This window comes from Microchirus variegatus (genome assembly GCF_963457635.1).
Source record: "Microchirus variegatus genome assembly, chromosome: 11".
Classification (NCBI taxonomy): domain Eukaryota; kingdom Metazoa; phylum Chordata; class Actinopteri; order Pleuronectiformes; family Soleidae; genus Microchirus; species Microchirus variegatus.
Window position 1 is genome coordinate 20,703,884 of NC_139812.1, and position 22,845 is coordinate 20,726,728.

At 40.3% G+C, this 22,845-nt stretch overlaps 1 protein-coding gene across 1 annotated transcript in view; it reads right to left on the bottom strand.

The window, feature by feature from the left end:
- LOC310934237 (receptor-type tyrosine-protein phosphatase epsilon-like) overlaps nucleotides 1-22,166 on the bottom strand; it is a gene marked incomplete at its 3' end in the record, with an annotated part of 35,990 nt that extends 13,824 nt beyond the window's left edge. The window contains exons 1-10 of the mRNA XM_083897921.1: nucleotides 22,137-22,166; nucleotides 11,209-11,462; nucleotides 3,833-3,904; nucleotides 2,485-2,581; nucleotides 2,004-2,077; nucleotides 1,421-1,557; nucleotides 1,148-1,238; nucleotides 904-980; nucleotides 769-805; nucleotides 573-670 (exon numbers count right to left, since the gene is read on the bottom strand). Of these exons, the coding sequence (XP_083754047.1) occupies nucleotides 573-670; nucleotides 769-805; nucleotides 904-980; nucleotides 1,148-1,238; nucleotides 1,421-1,557; nucleotides 2,004-2,077; nucleotides 2,485-2,581; nucleotides 3,833-3,899 (678 nt within the window). The 5' untranslated portion in view covers nucleotides 3,900-3,904; nucleotides 11,209-11,462; nucleotides 22,137-22,166. The remainder of the gene's footprint in view (nucleotides 1-572; nucleotides 671-768; nucleotides 806-903; nucleotides 981-1,147; nucleotides 1,239-1,420; nucleotides 1,558-2,003; nucleotides 2,078-2,484; nucleotides 2,582-3,832; nucleotides 3,905-11,208; nucleotides 11,463-22,136) is intronic.
- Nucleotides 22,167-22,845: the final 679 nt, after the last annotated feature.

A 22,845-nucleotide genomic window follows, 5' to 3' on the forward strand; every position in this document is an offset into this window, starting at 1 on the left:
AAAACTGACATCTTGTTCTGTTGAAAAACTAGCGATCGAGACCATTAACTCCTCAGGAAACAGACATTATAAAACAAAAAAAGAAGCAGAAGCTCTTTTTCGCATAGACTTTCATTATAAACTGAGTTCAGTTGCCCCCCCCAGTGGCTGTTCAATATATTCTTCTTTCCTGGTTGGCTTCAGGAGGAAAGTGTGTGTATATTTTTTTTATATATATATATGTGGTCTATGATTGATAAAATTTATCTCCTCAGGAAAATGTTTACTGGCATAAGTTAAGTGAGAATAAGGATTGTTTTCCCATAGACTTCGAATTCAAATGGGGTTCTTTTTGCCCCCCAGTGGCTGTTCAATGCATTTCTATATTCTGCTTGGACTCACCCTGCAAACCAGAATATTACTTCAATATTTTATAACCAGTCTGTGGCTATGACCACTATATCTTCTGGAATTCTCATGGATTTTGCAACGCTGTTAAGGATGAATTATGCTTTTACAACGTACAGTATGTTAACCGGCTATTAGCTGTTAGCATCCACTCTACTTGAGGGCGAATGTTGTGTCAAACAAACCTCCTTTCTTTCTTTCAGATTCGTCAGCATCACTATCGTCGACGTTTTCTGTTCCCAAACCATCCGCCAGAAGTCAGCGATCGTTTCCAGTTTTGGTCCTGAAACAGAATCACCAGTGTGAGTATTAAAAACACACGGCTGCAGATATGCTCATAAACTGTGAAGGGTTATCTGCGCGAGCCAAAAACACATTTACCTTGAGCTGCGATGAATTTGTTCTTCTCTTTATAACCCTGTTCGACAAAAAAACGCGTCACGTCAGTTATAATTTGGCGAGGAAACCCCAATAATGATCTGCATTTAAAAAGCCCAATTCTGTCTTAACACTCACATCAATGTAGGACGCATTTATGTAGTCGGAGCACAGATGCCCGTCGAGGTGACTCAGCACCACTCGTGAATGATCATCTGCAGAAGAAGAGAAACAAGATCAAAACCCTGTAAATAAAAAGTTGTGTCTTGTTTTTCATTTCAGCCCACATCACCTCTCCTTTGGATTTAGTGATCAATAAAAACCGCAAAGCTCTAAAAGTTATATTAACATTGTTTATGGCAGAATATAGATTCTCACTCACATGGCAAAATGTTTGGGTATCTGTTTTTCTCTCTGTTGTGCTCTCTGCTCGCCTCCTCAAAGGACCCGTGGTGGTAGTAACACGGCAGCGACTATAACGAGAGAGAGAGAGAGGCCAATTCTCGTGAGGTAAGAATAAAAAAACTGTGGGTACACGGCCTGCAGACATAACTTTTTTTACGACTATTTTCTTGTTCTATGGTCGCGGGACAAAAGAACGTCGGACGCGCACGCTCGTGCCGCGCCGCCACATATACGCTCTAGTTTCTCTTACATTGAACTCTTCTCTGAAGAGCTTGCCATCGTCGGCGGAGCGGATCCGGTATTCCTCCTCCAGCGAGTCCAGAGGGATCGGGAAGTACCTCTTGGATGGCGAGGGAGATCTGGGGAGAAGGACCACTGTCTGCTCTCCTGTGTTTAAAGGGATATATGGCGGGTCAGCCTGCTAACGCTTCCCAGAGGAGAACATTACAAGCCGCTGTAGCCACCTGCGAAAACAACCCTGACGGCCATTAAGATTTCTACTTTCTCTGGGTAGACAGAAATGATTTCTAGAGTCGTAAACACGGTTCTGCCGCCGCTGCTTGCTGCTGCTGCTGCTGCTGCATGAAACAGAATTTGGCCTTTGTGTTTATTTATTTATTTTTTACTTGAAGAGAAAGTTTATATGGCTCCCTACGTGCTAGGAAAGCTAAAGAACCTTTCCAAAACCTTTCGCAAGCCAGCAAACCTGGACTCCAGATGGCAGAAACCCTGCACGTTCCGTTGGAGATTGTAAATCTACAAATCAAATAAAAAAGAAATAAAAAGTAAAAGACTGCATTACATTTTCATGCACTGGTGGTTATATTGAGTACCTTGTTCTTCCAAGAAGCCATTGGGAATCTTTTTATCCACCGAGGTAACTAGAGCCTTCCTGTGGTTTTTGAACCTACAGTAATGGCAGAGAGAGAGAGAGAGTGAAGTAAACAAAGCAGAACTGTCAGAACACAAAAAAAAGAGGGCAGAGATCTCTGTTGAAAATGGAAAGAAAATTCGATAATATAAAGCGTGTCAGCGCGTAAAGGCAGGCAGGCAAAGAACAAACACCAAAACCAATATCAACCATCTGAGTGAGGTGAAGCTGTGTCTCCTCATGTTGTCCTCTGTGCAGCTTTGTCAGTGAATGAGTGACTGTGGCCTGGAGTTGGTTTTTTTTGTCTACTGTCTTTCTAGAGGTGCAGCTGTCTACCCACAGGCCACTGCTCACTGCTCACTGCACCAGCCCCCACCACTGACCTGACCCCGACACATGCAAACACACACAAAGAGAGTGAGTGTACACACGGACTTATTCACCTCAGACAGTAGACTGTCAGCAGGACAATGATGATAAGAAGCAGGGAGATGATGAGCGTCGAGGGCAACACGTGAGCACCCTGATGGGTGGGGTTTTCTGGATAAAACACAAAGAAGGATCAAGTTAGTTTTTAATCCAAGTTAGAGATCGACTCCAGCTCATAGACATATGCAGATATGTGTCTTAGCTTAGCACAAAGACTTGAAGCAGGTGGAAACATTTAGTTTGACTCTGTTCAAAGGTGAAAAAGGTTAAAGGAGATCATGTGTTGGGCTATTTCTCTCCGACAGCTACCGTGTGTGTGTGTGTGTGTGCGTCTGCTTACATTTGTGACCTCTTTAGGACCTTTTTCTGGCATAAGAAACCTTATTTCTGATGAACTGGTTAAGTTAAGTTAAATTAAGTTAAGGATTAATATTTATATTATATAAAATACATAATATTTTAACTGTGGTTAGGTTTGTTTGTGTATGTGTGTGCATGTTCTTGTATTTATATCTTTATGAGGTCCAAAAAACCCATAAAAACCTGTCTTTTTGTCTGGGCCCCACAACATTAAAAACGCTTTCTCCAGGGTTAAGAATTGGGTTTGGATAAGGGTTAAGGTTAGGGTAAAGTGCTGGGGAATGCATTATGTCAATGATGTCCTCACTAAGATATGAAAAAAACAAAAAAAAACAATTGTGTGTGACCTTATAAAGAAAAACTGCTAACCTGGCTCTTTTTAATTCCCGGTCTTTGTGCTAAGTCAAGCTAACTTAGCTTAACTCCGGTACAAACTTTACATTTTATGGACAATAATTACATTTAGTGATTTATTTAATGAAATGTTTAATTCCAAAACTATGAAGTGTGAAAACAGCCACTGTTTTTATCGACAGATAAAATATATCTTTTTTATTTATAATTATAAAGTCAGTGAAGTGATTCAGTGTTATATACGTCTTAAAGAAGCTTATAGTTAGTCAGAGCTGCATGGGTTAATAATTAAATAACCAAAAATATACTGTATAATAAGATGTTATGTATAACCACTTTGGATTTTTAACCTCAGATTTGCGAAATGGTTCATATTCTTGAAGATGTTCAGCCCATTAAGACATTTAAGCGGTTTCTATTCTTTTCTAAACCATATCTGACATGTGATTGTCATTGATATAGCTTGATTTGAACATCACAGTGAGTCTGTATGAACGGTCAAAACCTGTTAAATGTCATTAGGAATGTGATTCAACACCAATACAATATACATTTGATGCGGCGAAAAACAGGCCTTTTTCATCTTGTAAACGTTGAAGTCGCGCGTTAACGTCTGATCTTGATCCATTGAAGCAGCTCTTCAGTTACCTGCAGTTTGGTTCCCATGGGATGAATTATTCACAGCGATAGAGATCCCGATTAGAAACAACACCATTGTCACTGCAAATAAAGAAAGACATAGAACACTTTAAAAAAAAAAAAAAAAAAAAAAGAGACACACAGTCCATGTAACGCTCCAAAGGTGCCACTAGAAGGCGCCAAACGAACATGAAAAAAAAAAAAGGCTCAGCGCCACAGGATGGAGAGCTCATCTTTGATGAGGCTGGAGTGTGATGTCTGTGTCTCGCTCTCTCTTGAGCAGCTAAAGTCCTTGTGGGAAATCTGCTCGCAGCCTTGTCCTGTCTGGCAGACTTGAAAGAGCAGCCGCATATCAAATAACCTGCTATTCAGACATCAAACCGGAGACGAGGCTTTAAAGCCCAGGTGACACCGACCGCGTCCCCTGTGGAATCGTGTGGATTTCAACCATGGAACCGAGCTCAAGTCTGTGGTGTTTTTTGTGTGTGTGTGTGTGTGTGTGTGTTAGAAGCCGTCTCATTTTGCCCCGTGATAACTTTGATGTCGAAAACTGTTGGGCCTGGCGGAGCATCCTGCTCAGAGAAAACAAAGATGTTTGCACTGATCCAAAGTGGTGGTGCCCAGTGTCAGGGGAGGCCAATTCATTACAAATCAATACATCAAGTGCAATAGACGATAGACATTTGTGACAACAGGTTATTGTGGTGAAATTCTGACCGCAATTCTGACCGTTTGGGAACATTTATCGAGTTTCTGAGACCGATCTATCACCAAAAAACTCAAATCATCATAATTTACATCTTGAATCGTACTGCAATTGCAATATCTGTCAAAATAAAACACAAATAATACACCATATAATGCAACTCTTGTATTTTTATCTTCTATAGATACCGACAAACGTGAAAATTAGCATATAGAGGTTGTATCCTTGGCTTTTTTTTCCTGATGAAAACATCATTCCATTTGCTTTTAGTGCATCTTCTACCCTTTTGACCCCTGCAGCGCAGCATCATTTTATTCCAAAACACATTCTCACTCCACTCTTGTATTAAATTGCTGCGAGCGATCGGTGATTTATTTGGGGCAAAGCTGCGCCGACGTCTTTCCGAAAGAAAAAAAAGGACAATGACAACTTCCTCTCCACCGCGCCAGAATGGAATTGATTCTGACACATTATCCTCGCGTCTTATTATCTCCCAAAAAAAAAGCCGCCAGTTTCTCCAAACTCACATCCATTTCCTCTTTTCTTTTCCCCCTCCCCGTCTTCCGCATAAGAGGGTAAGAAATCACGGAAGAAATTGGGCAAATAGGGGGCGATCTGTCTTAATGGCTTTGATGGAATAAATGAGAGAGGCAAATATTGAGTAACCTAATTTATCCTCTCTTCTAAGTTCCCTTCTCGTTATAGAGGCCGCGAGACTGGATGGAATAATTCATTGTGTCAATTTAGTTCTTCTAGAAATGGGTCATCTTGGGGCCCAATTTGTGATCTTTGAGAGAATCTCTTTGCAAGTAACCCCCCCGGGGGGGTTTCACACTGCCATATCCTCCACAGCCTTTGTAGAGAACAGAGCTATTATAATAGCGCTCTAATAACGTGCTCAAAACTGAAATTGACGTCAAGAAATGTATAAAGCTGTATTTAAACAACTGTGTTTTGGTCGTTATGGTGTCACTCTTTGCACGGAATATAGAGAAAAACACATTTGCAAACACATCAAATGCCTCCTTTTATTTGCTTGTATTCTCTGTGTAATGGAGCTGAACGATGTGGGGGGAAATGTTCAAATGCTATTGGATCTGTGGTATATGTAATGTTTAATGCTCAATATTCCCTCAGTTAAATGTGCTATATATCACATCATCACAGCCTTAAAGGACCAATGTATAGGATTAAGTGGCACCTAGGGGTGATGTTGCATATTGAAACACATTTCTATTTTCTCTGTAAATTAAAAAATATCACATTTTAAAGGTGCCATATGTAAGAATGTGGCCAAAAACGGTTACTACATTCAAATTAAAAATACCGAGGTCTTTTAGGTTTCGTTTTCTGACGTAACTGGCAACCCGTGGTTGCTCGGCAGCTGAGACTCTACTGACTGCAATGATTGGTAGACGGCGGTAAGTGGCGCCACATGCCAAAACATGATTTCAAAACATAAACATGATTTGCAGTCTGCAAAATATTTTTTTTAATGCAAATATTTTGGCTGTACTGTTGTTGTTGGTGAGTTGAGTTTGTTATATGAACATTATTCCTGAGGAGGAGGATTTTATGGCCAGTTGATTTAGATTTATTACATGCATCTTTAAATCTGTTACACATAGAATATTGAATCAATATTGCAAATCAAAGAGCAACTGAAATTTCAGTTTTCAGAAAAATCCAATAAGATTGATTCCCCAAATTCCACAAAATTAGGGAACAACAATTTTGTTTAAATCGTATATATATATATATATATATATATATATATATGAACACTTCCTGTGTGCAATTTTTAATAATTCCATCTATATAAATGTACAGTAACCAAGAGATACCGTATGCACTACATTTCAATTGCAAAATCTTTTCAAATTCTGTCTATTTTTATTACACACACACACACACACCACACCTCCCGTTTTCCACATATGCATGCCTGAACATACGTCCAACAGCCAAAGGCTATATGTTGCATATGTGCCTCTCGCTGCTGGAGGAGCCAATTCTGTGTCCGGCGCTAACAAGCTGACAGTGTCAGCACCTGCTCCGTGTTCTAACCCAGTGGGCAAGTCACATTCGCTCACTCTGACCCGTCCTACCGCTCTATGCCGAGAGACGCGCCGCGCCCCACGGGTCACCGCACAGGCCACCGCATATCTGTCATCTCTTGGCAGGCAAAGGTATATAACGTGTCTATATCTAGGAAATGGAAAAATGGAATTGGAATGGAAAAATATGCCAAATGCCATGGCCACTGTAAATGACTCCATCAAAAAAAAAGAAAAAAAAAGAAAAAAGATAGTCAGATCTAGATTGACTGTTTCCCAGGGCGGCTGAAGGAAACTGGAAGAACTGGTGCAAATAAATATATAGAGTTGAGTCTTATCTTATGATACGGTATTTGCTCTGTGGCCCTCTGACCAACAGAGGGAATTTATAACACAACTCAAGCATATGCTGTAATGAAATAGGCGACATCGTATTGCACAGGGGGAGGCAGGACACTGACCAATCAAATTATTTATGGAGGTCAAATATTACACTATTTTTTTTTCCAAAAATGAATGGAAAAAATAGTTGTTTTGGAGATTAAAAAAAAGCCTTTGGGAGCAAAATCTGACGTGGATCAGGATGTGACTTTTTTTCTATGACATTTTCATATATTTAGTTCTTCCATCCCTCCCTCCTGTCTCATTATGACCCGTGATTTGTGCCATTTACTATAATTAGACATTATGTAGTCAATTAGCGCGTGATATCATCTGACCCCCATATGAAAGACGAGGCGCTGCAGAGGTTTTTCTAAATGAGAGAGAGATGCTTTGATATAATTGGCTCTGCCATCGCCACCAGCGATTACATCACTCACTCCAGATCCCTGCTCTCCCTTTCTGTTTAATGAAACACTAACAACGGCGCGCTTTACTCCGACCTCCAGCACCTGCTTGACGTAAATGCGCCCAGTATATTAAATTATACTGCATCACTTGAACTGGGAGCGCTGAAGCGAATCTCCTTCCACTCATACAATGCTATCTTTGTGCTTAAGAACAGAGATGATGAAGTTCTGCACCTGACTGTGTGTAAACTGTGATACAGCTACAGAAACTCGAAACTCTCAGTGGGGCAGAGAGTGAAGAAAAAAAAATAAAAACCCTCAATGAGATATACTGTACAGCCCATAAAATCCCAAGAGTCACAGCACCTGAAAATGAATATGTTCTGCTTCACTTTGACGTTTCCCTGAAACCTGAAAACGAGCCTCAGAGAAAACTGACATCAAAAATAGAAACACCAACCAGAGAAATCTCTCCCTTCCTCGTGGCAAACCTGCACCATGTTCACACATCTTTATTATTAATTCAATATTTGCCTTTTTTCCCCCCCCTCAAACCAAACTTTGCAGAAAAAGAGGTATCATCCAAAAAAAATCCAACTTTTTACTGACTCCAGCTAAAACTACATTGAAGACGAAACTCTCATTCGTCCACTTAAGCTTTTCTTCCATGAATCAACTTGTTTAGGCCAGAACATGTTGATCAGTGCTTTCCAACCATCAAAAAGTCCCAATCGATTTCATGCGGCCCATCACTTAATATTAGGTTATGAGTTATTTATGTAGTGTTTTGAATTTATGGATTAATTTTGCATCATAAATACATTTATATTGTGAACTATTTATCGTTCCAGATCAAAATAAACACTTTTATTTTGAAATTGTATGAAACATCATCATAAATATTGTTATTTTCTGTCTTTTTTTGCAAAAGTTTTAACTTTTATCACTTATACTGGAACAAACAAAACACTCCACTGTCATAATGAGGTTGAAAACCCTGGTTTAAGTAAACTGACAAGTAAAGCTATTAGCTATTAGCAGCTATTGCTAAAAAAAAGCAGCGTTTTGGACTTAAATGTTATTTATGGCAATAATGTGATTTATTTTCACCCCTGTTTGAAGTGGGCAGTGATTTTACTACAGTGACGTTTGGTCATAGAAAAAAACAACAACTCTGTGGACTTTTAGGGGGTAGCTAGTGTTGTTAGCATGAAGCTAACAGTGTTGTGTTAGCATGACACGAACAGTGCACTGTTTTCATGTTTAGCTCGTGTATTTTATAGCTGCAAAACCTCAATAAGTAGTTTACTACTCTGTAAGACTCATAAATCAGTTTTTTTTTCAAATGTGTATGGAGAAAATCTGTAAATGACAACATGTTTACAACTTTATAGAGGCAATGCAGTGGGGTGTCAATGGGAACCAGCTGGCAACCATTATGGTTTTTATAGGAAGTCTTAAAATCTGTAAACCAGAGGAAAATGCGTAAAAAAAACTAAAGGAAGCACTCAGAGAGTGCAGATCGCTGCCAAGGCTATAGGTTTCCCAGTGTTAATACACTCAAGTGAGCAGCCATATCTAGGTCACCACCACAATCTAATAATCACTTCCTGTTCTGGCCGTGATCCAGAAGATGTCATCAAACTCAATTTATGCTCAAACGAAGAAACAAACATGACTTCCTTGGCAGTGGCAAACATAAGATTTGAGGGTTTGGGAAACACAGAACATTTTTCCACTGTTTTCTGACACTTTATGGACCAAAATAAGCCTAAAATGGCTGTAAAAGACATAATATTCGTATACACTCGAGGTTTTGATATAGGTATTAGAATGGAAAAAAGAAGTATTGAGTCATCCCTAGTATAATGGCTGCCATATTCACCATCCTTTAGCATATCTGCAGTCATCCATCATCTATAACATTAATTTGGCAAGAGATAAAAACCCTGGACAGGATCCTCGTCCATTATCAGGCCAACACACAGTGTCCAAAACAATGATTCACACCCTACGTTCACTTTAACATCTCCACTCTATGTTTGGATTGTGGAATAAAACCAGATTAAAAAAAAATCCACACACAAACACACACACACACGAGGGGAGAACGTGCAAAGGCCCCGTTTTCTTTGTTGTGGTTGTCGAAAGGAACCAGTGGTGGACCCCACAAACCAAAACAACGCAAACCCAGTCGACCAACAAACCACATGTTTTCCATTACTTACAGTAGCCGTTTCGACATGACATTATGGCATGTAAACAAATGGGAGCGCCTCAGACTCGCCGCTAAAAGCTTGCTTTCTAAATTATTCAACATGTTCCATCAGTGACGCTGAGTATTCACATGATTTCTGACTCGGGGGGGAAAAAATAGTCAATCTACCTCTGACATCTAAACACCTCCAACACAAAGCGTATTGTTAACAATATGACACTCAAGGTCACAAAAAAAAATAACATTGGGATTTGTAGATGGGGAATGAGACAATATTCCTGATGCCGGGGGGGGAGGGAGTTCCAGAGGCGGGGGGCGGAGCGGCTGAAGGCTCTGGCCCCCATGGTGGTCAGGCGGGCAGGAGGCGCAATGAGGCTGATGGATGAGCCAGATCTGAGTGTCCGGGAAGGGGTGTTGATGTGAAGGAGGTCAGAGAGGTTTATGGATGGCCTTGAAGGTGTGAAGCAGAATTTTGAAATCGATGCAGAATTTAACCGGAAGCCATTGAAGCTGTTGCAGAACAGGTGTGATGTGATTGATAGATGGGATCCTGGTGATGATGCGGGCGGCATCAATATGGATATTGCATTTCATCCTACACTCTTAGAAATAAGGGTTCCAAAATGGGTTTTTCAAGGGTTCTTGGTTCCAGTAAGAACTATTTTGATCCAGAGAACCCTTTAAAACCCCTTTCCTGAATAAAGGGTTTTACAAGGGTTCTTGGTGAAACCCTCCAAAATGGCTACCTGGAGCCAAAAAGGGGTTCTCCTATGACGACAAGCAGAATAACCTTATATGGTTCTACTTAGCACTTTTATTTCTAAGAGTGTATAGTATTGAATTCGGCTTTATTTATTAATACAATAAAACAGACGGTGTCAAAAAGATAAAAGGTATCTCCATCCTGTCTCAGGTTCTTTAAAGATCGATTCAGCTTCAAAGACTGATCCACATTTGTGTCTGGCAAAAGACAGATCTTGACAAGAGAAAGATAAAAGTTTTTTTTGTGTGTGTGTGTGTGTTTCCACAGAGAGATGAAGGAACAAGACAGAGCAAAAAAAAAAAGAACAAGGAAAATAACATAAAGAGCCACCACTTCCACTGACAAGAGCCAAGGCAGAGAATGGAAGCAAAGGCACAAACACATGTCAGTACAGTGTGAGGCCGAGAGCAGAGATGAGAGGGAGGATATGGAGAGGAAAAGGAGCAGGAAGAGATGAATGTCACGATTCTGGGTTTCAGCGATAACAGCCATAATGGAAGACATCCTTGGTACACAGAGGCAGTCAAAGGGATGAAGCTGTGCTGTCTGCAAAACTGTATTTACAAACGCTGAGGCTTTGAGGGTGTCTTTCAAAGCGACACTTGTACCAGATTTCTAACATTTCCTATCAAAAAAAAACACACATCGTACCAAAACGCCGCGCTGCATCTGTCGCTCATCTCCTCGTACGCTTTTACCATCAGCTGCACCGCGGCTAAGAGGAAAAGAATCGATCTAAAGGAAATGATTTGAAATCCATTTTGGATTATTCCCATTAATGCAGCCTGATCCATTTAAACAGACCTGACCCTGCTCTGTTGTCAGACGGATTAATGAAAAACAGACTTACATTTCCGAGTGAAGCCAGGAGCGTCTCGTATCAGTTGACCCGTCTGTCCATAGCAACCGCCCCGATACCGATTTATGTTCTGGTCGGATTTACTGGTTTTTTTTTTCCGTCCTCAGTCATTCTCTTCACATCCCCTCGTTGAGGAAATCGACAGTTGCACAGGACGGGAAGATAAATGGCGCGGTGACTGAGGTCGTTTTACAGGCTTCGGTAGATCTTAAGATTGAGGTCGAGGCACAGTGGCTCATACAAATCTGCAAAAATGAAGCAAAAAAGGGCATATAATGTTGTTATAATAAACACAAAAAATTATATTTCCTTATATATACACATACAGACTAGCACAGGGGTTCTCAAAGTTTTGATACCTGAGGGCTAATTTAGGAACCCAACATTGGACTAAGGGTCGCCAAAGGAATTTTCATGACCAGATTGCAGTTCTACAGTTAACACTTGTTGGTCTGTATCCAATAATGTCCAATAAACATTCAACAAGCTTAGTAGCTCCTGGATTAAAACTATCAACTGTAATTCATTACAGGCCTCCAGAAATGTTTCTGCGGGCCGCCATTGGCTCGCGGCCCGCACTTTGAGAACCAATGGATTAGCACATATGACAAAGACTGCTAAAACTCAACAAACGAATCAACTATCTCCTTCATTAAATCTGCACGACAGCAGGAGGAAACAGCAGGACGGCATTAACGTCAAGTAATTTGACCCTGATGCTAGTTTTGTTGCACGATACCTTACTATAAAGTAGGGATGAGCCAATGTCATATATCGGTATAAGCAGATACTGGTCAAACTCACGGGATCAGATATCCTAAAAGGTAAAGTATGAAAACCAAAACAATCCCCCCCCCCAAAAAAACACCTATATACTGACGGTCCATCATTCCTGTCCTTGTTTTACCTCGTTTCCCTCTCCGTGTGAATGGATCTGGCTGATTACGAGCACCTGTGTTTGATCACCACCAACTACCAGCTGCATAAAGACCTTAGCTGTACAGTCATATCCACATTGTGGCTGCTCAGCATAACCTTTTTTTTTTTTTTTTGTTCTCCCCCAGAGTTTATAGTTTGCTTTTGAGAGGCAACTCTAATGGATTGTTTTTCTTCTTGCTTCTTCAGCGTTGCTTCAACTACCACCATAATAATATTATTAAAGTTGTAAGACGCGTATGCCTCTGAGTCTGCTTCTGGGCCCAGATTACGCACGCCGTCACACATACTTTACCAAGCGCATGCTGTAAAAGAATAATTAAAGACATTTTAACTGAGTCATGGTCAGAATGAAAAATAAAACTCAGAACTTGCTGATGAACTATTTGAATCAGGTCTGGTTGGAGCAGGGGGAAACATCTGAAACATGCAGGTCAGTGGGTCCTCAGCACCTGCCTTAAATGATAAATAACTTTCTACATCTTTAGATTTTACATCACTTTCCTTTAAAATTTCGTTTTTGGAAGATAATCCTTGAAATGAAAACAATTCATTTCTTTCTTTTTCTATGTCTGAATAGGCCGCTCATTGACATTCACACTGTATACTTAACCTTTGCAAAAGGTTTTCTCGGTAAAGAACAATTAACTAATTACTGTCCATGAACAGATATCAACAAAGTAAAATAACCTAATCAGGAGTCTCCCAAAATCAAAAACTTAGAAGTCAGAGAGCATTGTATTTGTTTAATTATTGCCAAAGTCCTATCATCATCTGAATTAGGGTTGAAACAAGTGTTTGAGCCTTTAACACCAAGTGTATATGGGTTAATTCATCAATTTGATAAACTATTTTGATAATCGATTCATCGTGTAAGTATTTATTTATTTTATTTTTTTTAAGAGTTACAATGTTTCTGTGATTTTTCAGCTTCTTAAATGTGAATATTTTCTGGTTTCTTTGCTTTTGTGGACAAGACAGAGACATTTGAGATCGTCATCATCTCCAGCTTTGACAAACACTGATTTTCAACGATTACTTAATAATCGACAGATGAATCGATTATGAAAATAACCTCCAGTTGCAGCCCTAATCTCAATATTCAACATCATCACAACACTGCATGTTTTCCTGATACTGTACTCTCCCTATACTTTAAATGAATTCAGGTCAAAGAAGTTGAATAAGTGGGAGTTTGTGTCTGTGAACGCCGGTATTGTCTGAGAGTTCGACTCTGCGCTGCATTTAATTAACTGAACTGAGTGCATGTGGGGGCATGTGCAGATTTTTTCTTTTTTTTTTTTTGTTGCTGCACATGCTGCCCTGATGTTTGTTTACTGATTAGTTCTCTCCTCTGCAGCGAGCTCATAGAAGTCACTGTTGCACAGCAAAAACATTAGCAAGCCATTTATCTCCAGCTGCGCAACAGTAATTTGCTTCAAATTAAAAAAAAAAAAAAAAATCATCTCTTGCTTACATAGAATCTCACCGCTTTCTTCCAATAACATAATAGTTTAAATGTTATAACAGTGAACATGAGAGCAGTGTTTTCTAATTAAAGCTAATTTGTTCATGTTACATGACTGTAAACTACACTGGAATTAATTCATCACTGTTTGCACAAAGACACGACTGTGATGTTATCCTGTCACCCAAGTTTGAGTCCGAGACAGAAATAAAGACAGAAAAGCCTGGCTCTTTCGCCCTCTCACTCCCCCACTCTCTCAGAGTCCCACCGCCCACAGGTGTGAGACACAAAGACATATTGTTAACACTTGGCCGCTGTGACGCAGAGAGCAGGAGAATTAGTCACCGGACCCAGCTGGACGAGCGTCCAGTCACTGAATGAGCAACATAATTTTCCCCTCTGTGCTGTAGAGTCAGTCAGGGGGCTCTGCTTTCCAAACTTTAGCAAATACTTTTGGTATTTCAACAAAAACATGTTTGCCATTAAAAAAAAAAAAGGCACCCGCGTTTAAACGAGAACCGTAAACCCTGGTCAAACGATCCTTTTATAAATGAAGCATTAAAACGTCCATAAAGGACTTCTGAGACCCGAGTTACAGTGGTTCCATTCTTTGAAATGAAAATGACATACTGTAGGTCAAACGAGGCTGCGGTGAAGGCAGCAAACCTCTGTAAGTTGGTATTTTTATGTAATGGTTGCCTGCTATGTCACTGAAAGAATCCTCATTAATAAATGAAATGGTGCAGCAAAGTACCAGAACCATTAAAAGTGAAATAATAGAAAAGAACTAGACAATATGTACAATACAGTGTATATATATATATATATATCTCCCTCTGTCTTTGTAATAATATATATATATTTTTTTTAAAGTCCAGTTGTAAAGATGTAACAAGATGTTGGATTTACCACTGCAACAAATATTAAAGGTGCATTATGTAATAAATCTAAAGCAACTAGCCTCCTAATATGTCACAGAAACTCAGGAATAATGTTCATATAACAAACTGAACTCACCAACAACAACAGTACAGCCAAAATATTTGCATTACAAAAAATATTTTTGCAGACTGCAAATCATGTTTATGTTTTAAGATCATGTTTTGGCATGTGGCGCCATCTACCGCCGTCTACCAATCATTGCGGTCAGTAGAGTCTCAGCTGCCGAGCAACCACAGGTCGCCAGATACATCAAGAAAAGCGAAACCTAAAAGACCTCGGTATTTTGAATTTGAATGTAGTAACCGTTTTTGGCCACATTCTTACATATGGCACCTTTAAGAATACACGTACAGAACATTTATATGTGAATAATCACTAGATATTTACCCACATTATCCACTGCTGAGGAGTGATTTGTTTTCCAGTTAGTGGTGATAAGCACAATATAAAAAAGTGAAGTGCACCTTTACACATGATGTCTATGGTCCACGCGGCTCAAATGTCAGCAATTTAAGCAGCAAAAATGTCAAAGCTTTAGCTCCAGTGCGTTTATTCCACACAGGTAAATGTAATAAATGTAGAGCTGACATGAGAGGGTCAGGTTCAAAGCAACTACTGGGTTAGAGGGGGGGAGAAAAAAAGACCTCATTACTCATGTCATGTGACCTTTGACTTGGCCAACAAACATAATCCTGTTCCCGAATCTGTCAATCAAAGATGAATCACACAGTAACCAGGCAGAAAATGGTAATATTAGCCATGCAGTTGCTTCTCATGAATCTGAGCATGTCTTATAGTTCCCAGGTGAATTCATCTGCTATATCTTCCCTGCTGTGGCTCTTATTTAAAAAAGTAAAGCTGTGGGTTTTAAGAAAAATTCTAGTTACCAAGGACCTGGCACAAAAAATATTAATAATAGATACAATGGGTAATGTGGCGTACTAAAGTAATAATACGCTTCAAAGTACTCGGCTAGACTTCTGGCAAAGATAATATATTACTATTAATGTTAAAAAGCCTGAGCTAAATGATAATGTGTATAAAAAATGTATAAAATATGCTAATTTATTTATACCGCGTTTCACTTGCTGCAAAAGTCCTGCGAGAGACTTTGACGAAAACCCGTCGTATCTTTTCACAGGGAGAATTGTTCTCCTCTCGGCGCGTTGCATTCAGGAGACGTGCTGACGGCATACGATTACTGCAGACACAGGCACTTCCTTTCTGTGCCACTCTGCCCATTGACTAACAGGAGAAACATGCACGTCATTAAAGTTTGATGGGAGCGCAGTCATCACCCCGGCCCTCTGTGGTTCAAGCATTAATTCAGACCTAAAGAGGCAGCAACACTGCAGCTAATCACAGAGGCTAAACTCAGATGCTAAACACAGCGGCTAAACACAGATGCTAAACACAGAGGCTAAACACAGATGCTAAACGCAGCGGCTAAACACAGATGCTAAACACAGATGCTAAACACAGAGGCTAAACACAGCTGCTAAACACAGAGGCTAAACACAGATGCTAAACGCAGCGGCTAAACACAGATGCTAAACACAGAGGCTAAACACAGCGGCTAAACACAGCGGCTAAACTCAGATGCTAAACACAGAGGCTAAACACAGATGCTAAACACAGCGGCTCAACACAGAGGCTCAACACAGAGGCTCAACACAGCGGCTATACAGCGGCTAAACTCAGATGCTAAACACCACAGCTAAACACAGCGGCTAAACACAGAGGCTAAACACAGATGCTAAACACAGATGCTAAACACAGAGGCTAAACACAGTCATGTGAAGTCAAATTGTTTATTTTAACTTTACCTCATTATTAAGTAGAAAGTAGTCATAGAAGTAGTAGCATGCACAGTTGAAATTGTAGCAGTATTATTTGAAGTATAAGTAGTATAAGTGGAAGTCATAGTAGATGTAGTAGTATTGATAGAAGTAGTGTCTACAATACTGTAGTAGTAGTAGTAGCAGTAGAGGAAAGAGTACTGATATGGAAGCAGAAATCGTAGTAGAAGTAGTGGTAGATGTAATGGTGGTAGTAGTAGAAGTAGTAGTGGTAGATGTAATAGTAGTAGTAGAAGTAGTGGTAGATGTAGTAGTAGTAGTAGTAGAGGCAGATGTAGTAGTAGAAGTAGTGGTAGATGTAGTAGTAGAAGAACAAAAGCAGTAGCACTAGCAGTATTATCTCATCTCATTAGAAGTTGTTGTAGTATAGTTCTAGTAGAAACAGTTCTAGTAGGAACATTAGTTGTAGTCTTAGTAGTAGACGTACTGTAATAGTTGAATACATTGTCATAGTAGAAGCAGAAGAAGCGGAAGTATTAGTAGTATTAGAATTATTATGAGTAGTAGTAGTAGAAACAGAGAAAGGAGTACTGGTCGTACAAGCATAAATCATAGGCGTATAAGTAGTAGTGGTAATGTAGTAGTGGTGGTGGTAGCTGTAGTAGTAGTAGTAATTATATTCAGATTTGCGTGGTCATAATATTTTGAATTGATGCTTACAGGTGCTTTTCAAAGATAATGATAAAATGAATTCAATGAAAAGTTCTATAACACGTTCCCACGCTGCCTCTCTGACGCATTAATCCAATATTGATGACTTTTTACTCCTCAGTGTCACACGGTTTCCTGATAATGACGAAACCACAGTTTTGAAACAAGTATCACGGGAGAAAAGTAGGTCTTCAGAAACCCTCAGTGTGGCTGTAGCGAGGCTGTATTTTGACAGTCAGCTCAGAAAACTCTGTGTTTGTACGTTTAATTCAGTCTGTGCAGCTGCACACTGAGGACAAAAGGCAGGGCCTTAAAAAAGGAGCCAGTTAGAGACTTCATATAACTTCATCTTCACTCCAGTCCAGAACTTGAACTCACTGACCGAGGTGGAGACATCAGTGCTGTGAAATTAGGGGCTATACTGCCGAAGGGGAAACAGCTGAGAAATATTATTTTTATGTCCTTATATTAGCGGATGAGTAGAGTAATTGCTATAGTCTCAAGTTTTGAGGACTCTGAAAATGACACTTCTGGGACACAGTGTAGGTGAAGCGAGGGACACCAGTTAATAAGCAGCACAATTATAGCTCATTCTGTGGCGCTCAGCCAGTGATAACAAGTTCGCTTCAGTCACTAGAGTCCACTATAGACTGTATGTGGTATATACTGTGAAGCGAGTAACAGGAACCCTCCTATAAGTGTAATAAGGCTTTACAGGTCTACTGCGTGATTTTAGGGTTAAGGAGGGTTCACTGGAAGAAACTTATATGTTGCATAGATGACTCAGCACTGCTTTTTTCCACTGATGCAGCAGCCTGCAGCATGATATCAGCCTGATACAGTCTCTGTAATCAGTTTTGCTGCTTTCTTCTTCTATCTTGGTCCAAATTAGCTTGCATGATCACTCCAGCGTGGCATTCCTTACTCACATTCCTGTCTCATGACACTGAAGACGCACGGCTCTCTTTACAGCAGGTACTTAGCGGAGCACTTAAGTGACATCCCAGCTCACGGAACGTTCTGGAAAATGTACCTTTTGATAGTGGGAATGTTCACTGAAGGTTCCCACCCAGGTTCTCCTGCATGTGGTTACCACGGAAAGTTCTTCCAACTTCCCCTAATGTTAATTTTTGATTGGTTGCACGTTTTGGTTCTCAGAATGTTCCTTTGTCACAACCTTTAGAGAATGTTATCTAACGGTTCCCAGAATGTTACCTTTTGGTTGTGGGAATAGTCCCTGAAGGTTCCCACCCAGGTTCTCCTGCATGTGGTTGCCACGGAAAGTTCTCCTAACGTTCCCCTAATGTTAGTTTTTGATTGGTTGCATGTTTTGGTTCCCAGAATGTTCCTTTGTCACAACCTTTAGAGAATGTTATCTAACAGTTCCTAGATTGTTACCTTTTGGTTGTGGGAACAGTATCTGAAGGTTCTCCTGCATGTGGTTACCTCGGAAACTTCTCCTAACATTCCTCTAAGGTTAGTTTTTGGTTGGTTGCACGTTTTGGTTCCCAGAATGTTCCTTTGTCACAACCTTTAGAGAATGTTATCTAACAGTTCCCAAAATGTTACCTTTTGGTTGTGGGAACAGTCCCTGAAGGTTCCCACCCAGGTTCTCCTGCATGTGGTTACCACAGAAAGTTTTCCTAACGTTCCCCTAATGTTAGTTTTGGTTCCCTGAATTATCCTTTGTCACAACCTTTAGAGAATGTAATCTAACGGTCCTCAGAATGTTACCTTTTGGTTGTGGGAACAGTATCTGCAGGTTTCCCCCTAGGTTCTCCTGCATGTGGTTACCACGCACGTTCTCCTAAGGTTAGTTTTTGGTTGGTTGCCCCGTAATGTTACTTTATCATAACCTTCATTAACATGACAGAATTCATTATATATACACTGCAACTCATTTTATTTAACTCAAATGTGTCTTTGATAAATTAATAGGCAAATTAGATTGAATTAAAAGTTGTATTTGAGGGATTTTGGATCATATCGACTATTGTTGATTTTCACCTACCCATAAGTATGTTTTTGTGTAGTGTAGTGTAAGGGTTTTTGTAGTTTTAGAATAAGCTCCTATATGTATTTAAGTGCATTTTGTCTTATGAAGATAAAACTTACTAGACAAACAACATCTTTTCTCAGTATATGAACACCCCCATAATTACCTGATGAGTGCATCAATTTGTTACAGTCTGCAGTCTGGCCATTAGATGTCACTAATTCATACACATCTCTAATGCAGTTTGCTGCGTGTTAATGATATACGACGAGCAAGAGAAGTCAGAGGATAAGACACTTCTTCAAATTAAATTAAAATTGGGCCGTGACATTACGCTGGGCGCCACTTTATTGCAAGATGTGGCTGTTGAGACTTAAAGAAGGGCAGAGCTCCTTTGGCCTAAATCCAGCACCATATACTGTAGTAAAGTAACAAAGTCATTTTCTTATCCGACACGCTTTATCATCATCATCAAGACTGCAGAGACAGCCAGAGTGCAGTCCAATCAAGTGTTTTATGAGCTCTTTCTCCTCTAACTGTTTCACCAAATAACTTGCACAGGTCAGTGTGTGTGTGTGTGTGTGTGTGTGTGTGTGTGTGTGTGTGTGTGTGTGTGTGTGTACGCAGACTACCCGACAGGATTGAATGTAACCTTTATCCGCCCAGTCACGACCATATATTTCAATGGAGAGCAGCAGAAACACCGGAGTGAACGAGTCGGCCGTGAATACCGAGTGTAATCAAGATAATAAACTCTTTAAACATAAATCAGAATTACTTTGCCAACTCATTTCAGACTTGAACGTCTCTGGGCAAAAAGCAGCTGGACTGAAGTTGGCTCCCATAACGACGAGATTTAAGTTGATTATTTTCTCTCTCTCTCTCTCCACTCCCCGATGTTCAGCGCCTGTGTCGTATGCGAGGTACTGAGTGAGGTTTTTTTTACGAGCATCATCATCATCATCTATCATCGGTGGCAACCTAGGAATTATCCCTGGAGCAGATGGACGTTATTCTAAGCAAACAATAGCAGAGTTTAATCAGTTTTGTTGACTCAGTGACTCATGTCTATCGTCACAGGCTGTCAAACAGAAACAAAAAAAAAACTCCTGTATATAAATGTGCACAGTGGCCGACATTGATGCTAAAGCAGTTTAAATACAGGGCCTGTATTTAGTGTGCATGCATTTAAAACAATCTCCAATCATTCTCACCCTAGGATAGTGAAAAGCCATCATCGGGAAATTAATTTTGGTCTAACTATGGCACACGTATTCCCAGTGGGCCCCCAAAAAAAGAAGATGTAGGCTATGAAGCACAATATGCAGATCACACACACACAAGGAATGTGAGATAATTCTAAAATTAGCAGCAGCTTTTTTTTTTAAGGGGGGGGGGGGTATTTAATGAGAGCAGGAAGTGAAGGTGGAGTTATTGTGAATGAGGTTATGGTGAAGGAGGGACATTTATAATTCATATGAGTCGGTGACATTTTTTTCCCACACTGAAAATGTGGTTTTCACACCATTAGACACTGAGGTTTTTTGTTTTTTTCAAACAACTCACTCCTGACGCACCAAAGTCCTTGGAGAAAATCTATTCCAATGTGTGGTTTTTTGACTTATGTGTTTTGAAATCCATCTTTCGGTGCCAACTTAAGATGGAGCAGCAGCAAATAAGCAGTTCCTGCATCCACACGTTTTCTCTCTTGTGGAATTTGGTGTGGGAGTGTAATCAGCAAACTTAAAGGTGCCATATGTAAGAATGTGGCCAAAAAACGGTTACTACATTCAAATTCAAAATACCGAAGTCTTTTAGGTTTCGTTTTCTGATGTAACTGGCAACCCGTGTTTGCACGGCAGCTGAGACTCTACCGACTGCAATGATTGGTGTACGGCGGTAGGTGGCACCACATGCCAAAACATGATTTCAAAATATAAACATGATTTGCAGTCTGCAAAATGTTTTTTTTAATGCAAATATTTTGTCTGTACTGTTGTTGTTGATGAGTTAGGTTTGTTATATGAACATTATTCCTGAGTCTCTGTGACATATTAGGAGGATTTTATGGCCAGTTGCTTTAGATTTATTACATAATGCACCTTTTAGATATCAAAACACTCTTTTTCTTTGTGTCCTCACTGGCAATCAATTGTCAGTGTCATGGTTCGCTATCAACTTTGCGGTCTGCTTCAGGTCTTCACCCAAAGCAACGGGTTTAACCATCACAAACTTCACCGTGGTGATGTGAACTGGACGGGATGTAGAAAATGTTGCTTATGCATGCAAATCCCTTTACAAAAACAACATAAATAGCTTAAACGTACACATTACTGTCTGTGTTTATGTTGTCCGCTTGCACCATGTGTGTCAGCCATGCATGGACAAATTGCAAATGTGAGCAAAAAAAAAAAAGGACCTTTTTGTGTTTATCTAAATCACACAATCTGTCACTCTTAGGTCTGAAGTCATAACAAAATAAAAACGCACGGATGCTGTGTAAAGCATCACTATGGCATCCAGCATGGTTGTTTAGTATGCAGCCCACAGGCCTATGTCTACTACATGCTTACTACGTGCAGCGTTTTCCATCTAAAGCAGTCAGGATGCTGCTGCTGCTGCTGCTGCATAATATCCAGCATCATTTATAGCAAAAAAAAAATGCAACGGCATCAATTCCTCTGCTGTTTTCCCACAGTGAATCTACACAAACACATATTCATTATTAAAGAGAAAAGAATGCCATGCAGCATCCCGGTGGTCGCAGGGTGCGTGGATTTGCTCCACTAACCCATATTGACTGTAGTGCATGTTGTTGAGAGGCGAGAGCGTGGACAGCATAGAAACCATCTATTTCTGTGTGGCCTGGAGCAAAAAGCACTTGTTTTTAAATGTTAAATGTATAGATCCCTTACATTACAGATAGAGTGTTAACAATGAAAGCTGGTTTAATGAGAATCGGCGCAAACAGTCGATGTTTACGCATTATTTACGCATTTAAACAGCGCCGAGGGTAAAATAGAGCACCTGCTATCTTTGGCTTTTATTCCCTTTTTACGCATCTTACCGTGTTTTGTGCGATGACCTCGCCTCACACGGCACAGCAGCAGCAGCAGCGGCTGATGAAGATGATGAGGAAGATGACGATGGTGATGCTGGCGTGTGTTTTCCTCTTCTTCTTCTCGCGTCCTTCTGAGAATAGCACAAAAACGACGCGTGAAGCCGACGAATCATCGGAGCTGTTTTAAAGATGCGTCTCCTGTGCAGACAAACAAACAAACAAACATGTCTCTCTCCCCCCCCTGTGGATGTCCCCTTCCTCTCCGACTGCCTGTTTCTGTGCCGAGCCGAGCCGTGTGATGGCAGCCTGAGTGGAGTGGAGTGAGACTGGAGACCCTCCTCCCTCGGGCGCAGAGCCGTGGATCAGGTGGACACTCAGCATCTTTCACATTCCTGCACTGCTGCTCGATAAAAGGCCCTCTTTTTTCCCCCTTTTACATAAGTCTGTTTTCCCTCTTCCCCTATGGCCATTTTCATGCTTGACATTTCAGCATGTGACGTTTGTTCAATACATTAAGAAAAGAAAAAAAACACAACAACAACAGGGGGGCTTTAACTACAGCATTCATGCAGTGTTATTATATTGGAAGAACTCACATTGACCTTATCATCAAACCCTGTGTTTTTATGTCATGTGGTGTTACAGTGCAACTCCAGTTAAAGGCTCATTTAAAAAAAAAAAAAAAAAAAAGGTTTAAAGTTCACTGGGATCAGAG